This window comes from Callithrix jacchus, chromosome 22, assembly GCF_049354715.1.
Source record: "Callithrix jacchus isolate 240 chromosome 22, calJac240_pri, whole genome shotgun sequence".
NCBI lineage: Eukaryota > Metazoa > Chordata > Mammalia > Primates > Cebidae > Callithrix > Callithrix jacchus.
In genome coordinates, this window is record NC_133523.1 from 48,266,293 (window position 1) to 48,274,897 (window position 8,605).

Consider the following 8,605-nt stretch of genomic DNA (forward strand, 5'->3'; position numbering starts at 1 on the left):
CAAGTTAAGGTGCCCTGTGGAGGTGACACAGGCACCCTCATTCGTTTTGTTTAGTAGGAGTCTCTGAGGTCCCCCCAGCGCCATGCCGCGTGGGTGAGGCCGAGGACACAGAGAAATATCAGGCAAGGCTCCTGTCCTTTAGGGTGGCCCTGACAGCGGATCATAACCTCCCAGGGAGCTGATGGGGTGTGACAGGCACACTGCAGGCTGGAGGCACAGGTGGAGGGCGGGGAAGAGGACCGGCGAATCTGTGGAATCCCTAAAGGGAGCCAAGAGCAGCCACATGCAAATATCCCTCCCTCCAAATAACTCCCCTTTAGAGGGCATCGCGCTCCCCTGGGCTGGCAGTCTGCGAGAAGTTTCCGTGTAGGTTCTCCCCAGGCTCGAACAGTGTAAGAGTTTATTTAAAGAAAACCCTGGGGAGGGCGAACTGCAAGGGGGCTGCCGAGATTAGTCAAGGGATTCCGAATGAAGACGGAGTGTTTCCGAACGCTCTCCGAAGAGCGTTTCCGGATGGTTCCGAAAATACCCGAGCGGGCCTCGGCGCCTTCATCGCCGTCACCGCTTGGGCTTACGAAGACCGGGAATATCCAAAGGTGCCGGGGCTAGGCTTACATAGGTCTCGCATTCACAAGTTCATTCATAAAACAAAAGTTTCTTGAGCGTCCATCATATGCCAATCACAATGACAAGCGCTGGCAGAGCGATACCGGAGACACAACGGGGAGGAATGGGTCCCGAGACTTCTCGAATTGGAGCCATTCGGAAATGCAGCCTTGGAGTTCCGAAAACTTCCGGACATGCCGTCCGTCCTCTAACCAGAGTTCCGAGTATTCCCGAGCGTTGAGTGTTTGGTCGGCGGAAGTAGCCGAACATCCTGGAGCCGCCTCGGAGGCGGAGATCGACGACCCTCGTCGCGCCCGCCCAGACAGGAAGCGGAAATGCGTGTCCGATATTAAAGTCGTCGCCCCGCCCCTGCCCGTCTCTTTCCGCTCTAGATCGCCGCTCTGAGAGGTGAGTGTGCGCTTTTCCCCTGCCCCGCGTGGCCGCCATCTCGCGCCCGCCGCCCACTCTCAGCCCCCTGCCTGCTTTCTCCCCTTGCGTCTCAGGAGTCCTTGGCGGGTCCCCATCCCCGCTTCCTGAAGTCGTTGTGGATTCTCAGGTTATTTTGCCCTCACCTTCGCTGCCCGCAGTTGGTCCCGCCGCCTTAGGTCACTCAGCCCCGCCTGTCAGCGTTCTAGGGCGCGTCTCCCATTCACCCAGGCTCCCCGTGGCCCTTCCTGTGGGCCCGCGGCCCAGCCCCGTCCGCTCTCCGTGCCTGACGCCCTCCACGTGCCTGTTTCCCCGCAGCCGCCGCCATGTCTGCGCATCTGCAGTGGATGGTCGTGCGGAACTGCTCCAGTTTCCTCATCAAGAGGAACAAGCAGACCTACAGCACCGTGAGTGGGGCCCGGGGGCGGGGCTCCTGCGGGGAGGGGCCCGGGTCCTGCCTCTGGGTCGGGGGAGGGGCCCTGGTCCTGCCTCTGGGTCGGGGGAGGGGCCCGGGTGCGGGGCTCCTGCGGGGAGGGGCCCGGGTGCGGGGCTCCTGCGGGGAGGGGCCCGGGTCCTGCCTCTGGGTCGGGGGAGGGGCCCTGGTCCTGCCTCTGGGTCGGGGGAGGGGCCCGGGTGCGGGGCTCCTGCGGGGAGGGGCCCGGGTCCTGCCTCTGGGTCGGGGGAGGGGCCCTGGTCCTGCCTCTGGGTCGGGGGAGGGGCCCGGGTGCGGGCTCCTGCGGGGAGGGGCCCGGGTCCTGCCTCTGGGTCGGGAGAGGGGCCCGGGTGCGGGGCTCCTGCGGGGAGGGGCCCGGGTCCTGCCTCTGGGTCGGGGGAGGGGCCCGGGTGCGGGGCTCCTGCGGGGAGGGGCCCGGGTCCTGCCTCTGGGTCGGGGGAGGGGCCCGGGTGCGGGCTCCTGCGGGGAGGGGCCCTGGTCCTGCCTCTGGGTCGGGGGAGGGGCCCGGGTCCTGCCTCTGGGTCGGAGGCCGGGCCCTCGCGCGTCTCCGGGTCTTCACGGGGCCCTGTGCCGCCTCCTTCCCAGGAGCCCAATAACCTGAAGGCCCGCAACTCCTTCCGCTACAACGGGCTGATTCACCGCAAGACCGTGGGCGTGGAGCCGGCGGCCGACGGCAAAGGCGTGGTGGTGGTCATGAAGCGGAGATCCGGTGCGTGCTGACTGGCTCGGGCGACAGCGGAGTCCTTCCTGGGGCACGGGGCGGTGATCGCTTACTCGGGCGGGAACAGGGACACTGCCATCGCGGCGGGCATCCCCGGCGCCAGCATGTCGGCTGGGAACTCTTCCCCCTCGGCCGGCTGGCCAGCTCCGGGAGCGCGCGTCTAGCCGGTGTCCTCACTCGAAAACGGACCTCAGCTTCCCCGGTGGTGGTTGAGAGCCCTTTGCAGAGGAAACCCCCAGAGCAAGTCGGGGTGGGGACGGAAGGCTGCATCACAGCAGGGGAGCGGCCCTCGCTGCCACACTCAGCGGGCTGGCTTGGTCGCAGCTGTTTGACTCTCTGCCGGTGCAGGTTGGAGAGGAGGTCTGGAGGACCCCGCCCCATGCACTGTGCTGTCAGGCACAGGCCTTTTTGGGGATTCCCTGAGTTCGTGTGGGGCGTTCTGATGGAGAATCCCAGCTTCACATGTGTTCTTGGCGAGGGCTGTGTTATGTTTTTTTAGTCAGTTTTTCCCAGGTCCCTGATTGGAACTGCTTCAGAGCCAAAGGCCCTTTCATTCAATCGGAGCAGCAAACGCAGCCTGCTGGCTAGTGGTCCTCCCTTTCAGGGATTCGAAGTCCAGGGCGCAGCCAGTTTCTTGCGCCTGGGGACCCCGTTCTGGGGCATCCTCACAGCACTTGAATTGGCAAATAATGGGTGGCCCTTCCTAGAGTAAGGGGCTGGATGGAGTGAGGGCTAAACCCTGCTCTGGGGTCAAGCCCCTCTCAGCCGATGAGTGATGTTTTACCAATGATGGGCGTCGGCTTTCTGGGAAGCTGCTCATACCCATAACCAGGAGCTCAGGCTCTGGCTGGACCTGGTTCAGATCCTGACTGAAGCGGCAGCTTCCTGGCTTGGGTAAGGGGTGTTTTCGTGGTGGACAGAATTGGGCTATGAGTGTGACAGAAGCTGTTTCCTCAGTACTCTGATGATGGACGAACTAATGTTAAACGGACAGGTGGGGAGACAGCTACCTGCCGGCCTAGCCAGGCATCCACCATGGGCCCAGGGTGCTTGTCTTCTCAGTGTGAGACTGAGCACACCTGTGAGGTGCCCTAAAGGTGCAGCTTAGGTTGACTGACCCCAGGACCTCCCTCATCCTCAACCAGGCCAGCGGAAGCCTGCCACCTCCTACGTGCGGACCACCATCAACAAGAATGCTCGCGCCACGCTCAGCAGCATCAGACACATGATACGCAAGAACAAGTACCGGCCCGACCTGCGCATGGTGAGCCGAGGGTGGGGGTCAGGCTGGGGGAGGCTGGCCAGTGCTGTGGGGAACGGCCTCCCACTTCTGGTTGCATATGGGCTGGGAAGGGATGGATTCTTGCTTTCAGCCTATTCCCCCCACCCGCAGCATGGGCCTGGGGGTGGCTTGTGGTGTGTGATCTGAGCCTTACTCTGCCCTCCCCGCCCCCTAGGCAGCTATCCGCAGGGCCAGTGCCATCCTGCGCAGCCAGAAGCCTGTGATGGTGAAGAGGAAGCGGACCCGCCCCACCAAGAGCTCCTGAGCCCCCTGCTCCCAAAGCAATAAAGAGTCAGCTGGCCTTCTCACCTGCCTCGACTGTGCCTCCCTCTTTGAAGAGCTCTGGGGAGCTCTGGCCTTGTGTGTTGTCATTCAAGCCATGTCATCAAAACACTGCATGTCAGCTTGTCCATGTGGGGGTGATGTGATGGCTGGCCATGCAGGAGGGGTGGGGTAGCTGCCTTTGCTCTGATGGGGGCTAGAGTCACGGTTTCACAGAAAAAGCTTGCTGACCTATGATCTAGACCTACTGTCCCATTGAGGTGGTCTGAAGAAGCCCGGCTGGGGTTGTGGCTTCCATTCAGAAGAAAAAGGCCTTTTCTAGCCCAGAAGGGTGTGGACTGAGGCGTGGACCCTGAGCTGCCCACAGCCCTGTTGCGGGCCCTGGTGCTGCAACAGGGTTTAAGGCCTTACGGTGTTCCCAAGACCTGGGGGACAACAGGCGTAACATGGGGAAGACCACTTTCACATCCAGGGAGTGGGCACAGCCACCCTAGGAGGGGATGGGCTTTGCTTGATGTGGCACCATCTTTGAGATGGGCAACTTGGTGAGTGGTGGTTCATACCTGTAAGGGAGGTGGCAGCCCCAAGGTGCAGTGCAGCAGCAGGCATTGAGCAGCCTGAGCATTGTACCCCACTCCCAGCCCTCCAGCTGTCCCCATCCCTCCCTAGTCTCTGAGCTGGCTCTTCTCACTCAGGTCTCAGCTCAGTGGTGGCTCCTGGGCCACCCTTTGTAAAGTAGCTTCTCATTGCCCAGCCCTCCTGTTTCCTTTGTACTGTTTTCTTCCCAGTGTTTATTACAGCTTGTGAGGCCAGGGGTTTGAGACCATCCTAGGCAAGACAGTGAGACACTGTCCCAAAAATAAACCTAGCTGGGTGTGGTGATGCGCCACCTGTGGTCCCAGCTGCGCAGGTCAGGTAGAGGCTGATGTGGCTGGAGCACCTGAGGCAGGAGCGTGAGGGTACAGCGAGCCCATGATCCCACCACTGCACTCCAGCCTGGAAGACACCATGACACTTGAGAAAGGCGTGGTTGGGGAGAGTCACACTGTTGATCCCGACATTTTTCCTGGGTACCTTCTCAACCATTGCCAGGGACCAAGGATCCAACATCCAGGGCACCCCTGGTTCCTTCCATCCTGTGGGACCTGATTAGGAAGCCATTGCTCCCTGTCTGAGGCCACCCATGGCATGTCTGAATCACACCTCCAGTGGTCCCTGCTCCCACACCTGCCCGCTCCCTTGCTGTCCCTCCAGGCTGTTCTTTACACAGTAGCAAATTGATCTTTACCAATGATAAATCAGACCTGTGCCCACCTCCCATGAGGAATAAAAGCCTAAACCCTTATTTAGGGCCAGCAAGTCCTCGTCTTGGCCCTGTCGTCTCCCCAGCCTCAGGCTGCAGTCTCCGGCCTCTCTCCGCTTTGAAGCTCCTAGCTGGCCCCTAGGCTCAGAGTTAAGACCCTGTCGCCAAAAAACAATTCGCATAACATAAAGTCCATGCTAAAGTGCTAATTCAGTGACTTAGTCTTCACAAAGCGCTGTAACCACAACCCCTATCTTATTCCAGAACATTTCATCATCCCGGATGGACACCCAGTATCCATGAAGCAGCCACTCCCACGAATGTTCCCTCTGGCCCCTGGCAATTACCAATCCTTTGGATTTTTTTTTTTTTTTTTTTTTTTTAATTGAGACAGAGTATTGCTCTGTTGCCCAGGCTTGAGTGCAATGGTGTGACCTTGGCTCACTGCAACCTCCACCTCTGGGGTTCAAGTGATTCTCCTGCCTCAGCCTCCTGAGTAGCTGGGACTACAAGTGCCTGCCACCATGCCCGGCTAATTTTTGTATTTTCAGTAGAGACAGGGTTTCACCATATTGGTCAGGCTGGTCTTGAACTCCTGGGCTCAAACAATCCTTCCACCTCAGTCTCCCAAGTAGCTGACCCCACAGGTGCACACCACCACACCCAGCTAATTTTCATTTATTTTTAGAGATGGGGTTTCATCATGTTGGCCAGGCTGGTCTCAAACTCCTGACCACAGGTGATCTGCCCGCCTTGGCCTCCCAAAGTGCTGGGATTATAGGCGTGAGCGACTGTGCCTGTCCCTAATTTTTAAATATTTTTGTAGAGACAGGGTCTCACTATGTGAGATGAACTCCAGCATGGCCAAAGAGCGAGACTCCGTCTCAAAAAAAAAGTCGTAAAGCAAACACCTATGTAACCAATACCCAGGTCAAGAAATTGAAGACTACCAGACCCTCAAAACCACCCGTGGACTCAGCCTTGGCTGGAGGTGAACAGTATTCTGACTCTTATGGAAGTTACTTGTTTTCTTTTCCTTTTTGAGGCCAGGTCTGGCTTTGTCACTCAGGCTAAAGGGCAGTGGCATGATGTCGGCTCACTGCAGCCTCTGCCTGCCATGCTCAAGCCATCCTCCCACCTCAGCCTCCTGAGTAGCTGAGACTACAGGCATACACCACGACACCCAGCTGATTTTTGTATTTTTTTGTAGAGAGAGGGTTTTGCCATGTTGCCCAGGCTGGTCTTGAACTTGTGAGCTCAAGCCATCTGCCTTCCTTGGCCTCTCAAAATACTAGGATTACAGGCGTGAGCCATGACACCCGGCCTCCTCATTTTCTTTTATAGTTTACCACCAACATATGTATGAGAATTTATTTTTGCTTATTTTTGAATTGTGTATGAGGCATTCAAGCTGTAGTATATTTTGTGACTTGCTTAGTTTTGATTACGTTGTGCTGTGAAATATTGTTCCTTGAATATACAAGCATGTTTACACTGTTTGGGACAAATGTTTTAAACTTGTTGTGTACGTGCAAGTACGTGAGAGCTGGGCATGGTGGTACCTGCCTATAGTCCCAGCTACTACGGAGGCTGAGGTGGGAGATGGGAGGATCAGTTGAGCCTGGGAGTTTGAGGCCAACTTGTACAGCATAGTGATAACCCATCTTTTTAAAGACAACAACCTGTGTCCTGTAGTCAGAAATGGGAACGTGAGTCCAGGTTTGGTGGCTCACGCCTGTAATCCCAGCACTTTGGGAGGCCGAGAGGCAGGGGGATCACTTGAGACCAGGAGTACGGGACCAGCCTGGCCAACGTGGTGAAATCCCGTCTCTACTAAAAATACAAAAATTAGCCCAGCTTGGTGGCGCACGCCTGTAATTCCAACTACTGGGGAGGCTGAGGCATGAAATCACTTGAAATTCCTGAGGCGTAGGCTGCAATGAGCTGAGATTGCACCACTGCACCCCAAGCTAGGTGACAGAGCGAAACTCTATCTCAAAAAAAAACAAAGAAATGGGAATGAGAATTTCTAGAGTGGGATTTGGGCTTGAGCCACAGGAGGGAGTTACCCCAGCATGGATGGTTGTAAAGAAATACAAATAAAGGGAACCTTAATGTAAATGAAAACCAAACCAAAACAAAAAAGCTGGTTGGGTAGGAAGTTGAGTTCTTTTGACTTTACTACAAAGTTTCAAAGTGGGCTTTACCAAAATCTCACTCTTCCAACTGGAGTCTATAGGAATTCCTAGTGCTCTGCCCCTTTGCCCACACTTGGTATTCTAAGATTTAATCGTTGTTAATCCCCAAGGAATATAATGGCATCAGTCTTGGTCTACATTTGCATTTTTCCAGTTACTAATGATGCTGAGTACCTTTACATGTGTTAACAGCCATTTGTATTTCCTGTTTTGTGAAGTGCTTGTTCGTGTTTTTGCCAATTTTTATTTTGTATTTTTTTTTTCATATTGATTTGTAGGAACTCTTTACACATTTTGTTGTGTATGTGGGGAGGTGCAGGGTTGGGGGGTTGAGACAGTCTTGCTCTATTGCCCAGACTGGAGGGCAGTGGCACAGTCTCAGCTCATTGCAACCTCTGCCTCGCCAGTTCAAGCCTTCTGAATAGCTGAGGCTATGGGCATGCACCACAATGCATGGCTAATTTTTAAATTTTTACTTGAGATGGAGTTTCGCCCCATCGGCCAGGCTGCTCTTGAACTCAAACTGAAGTGATCCACCAACCTCGGCCTCCCAAAGTGCTGGGATTATAGGTGAACCATGGTGCCCGGTTTGTTTTGAGGAAGCATCTGACACCCAGGCTGGAGTGCAGTGGCACTGTCAGCTCACTGCAGCCTCAACGTACCTGGCTCAAGCGACCCTCGTTCTTTCACCTCCTGAAGAGCTGAGACTACAGGCCCACGCCACCATGCCTGGCTAATTTTTGTTGAGACGAAGTCTTGCTCTGTCACCCAGGCTGGAGTGCAGTGATGCGAACTCGGCTCACTGCAACCTCTGCCCCCCAGGTTCAAGTGATTATCCTTGCCTCAACCTCCCAAGTAGCTAGGATTACAGCCAGCCACCACCATGTCCAGCTAACTTTTGTATTTTCGATAGAGACAGGATTTCACCACGTTGGCCAGGCTGGTCTCAAACTCCTGACCTCAGGTGATCTGCCCGCCTCGGCCTTCCAAAGTGCTGGGATTACAAGCGTAAGCCACCGTGCCCCGCCTCGTTTAGGGTTTTAATGGAGGTTTCACGAGATGGCATATTAAACAAATCATTGACCTCAACCTTCAGCCCCTCTTCCCAAAGGTTGGTAGGAGTGGGTGGGGCTGAAATCCCCAACTCTCTAATTCTGCTTTGGTATTTCCAGTGACCAACCCCTTTCCTGAAGCCACCTAGGGGTCCATCAAAGATGACTTCATTTGAACAAAGACTGCTCCTATTACCCGGGAGATTCCAAGGGATGTAGGAATTCTGTCAGGGTCTAAGACCAGAGCTGTATTTTTACTATATAATTGGTTAAATTATTTC

General features: G+C 55.8%; 1 protein-coding gene across 3 annotated transcripts; it reads left to right on the forward strand.

Annotated features, from left to right (window-relative positions):
* The first annotated feature begins 983 nt into the window (after positions 1 to 983).
* RPL28 (ribosomal protein L28) lies at positions 984 to 3,801 on the forward strand. Of its 3 annotated transcripts, none has more exons than XM_002762501.6 (5): positions 984 to 1,162; positions 1,351 to 1,439; positions 2,072 to 2,195; positions 3,353 to 3,471; positions 3,665 to 3,801. In XM_002762501.6, the coding sequence occupies exons 2-5, from the start codon at positions 1,359 to 1,361 to the stop codon at positions 3,752 to 3,754; spliced, it is 414 nt and encodes a 137-aa protein (XP_002762547.1). In that variant the 5' UTR covers positions 984 to 1,162; positions 1,351 to 1,358; the 3' UTR covers positions 3,755 to 3,801. The 3 variants fall into 3 exon arrangements, with proteins under 3 accessions (XP_002762547.1, XP_017822804.1, XP_078217056.1); XM_017967315.4 differs by having other exon boundaries at positions 984 to 1,014; positions 1,264 to 1,439; XM_078360930.1 differs by having other exon boundaries at positions 984 to 1,014.
* Positions 3,802 to 8,605: the final 4,804 nt, after the last annotated feature.

What these genes read in the sequence shown, in the direction of transcription:
- RPL28 (XM_002762501.6), top strand. Translation starts at nt 1,359, where the DNA reads ATGTCTGCGCATCTGCAGTGGATGGTCGTGCGGAACTGCTCCAGTTTC. An exon ending in GGTCATGAAGCGGAGATCCG is followed by an intron (nt 2,196 to 3,352) that starts GTGCGTGCTGAC and finishes ATCCTCAACCAG; the next exon opens with GCCAGCGGAAGCCTGCCACC. An exon ending in ACCGGCCCGACCTGCGCATG is followed by an intron (nt 3,472 to 3,664) that starts GTGAGCCGAGGG and finishes CCCGCCCCCTAG; the next exon opens with GCAGCTATCCGCAGGGCCAG.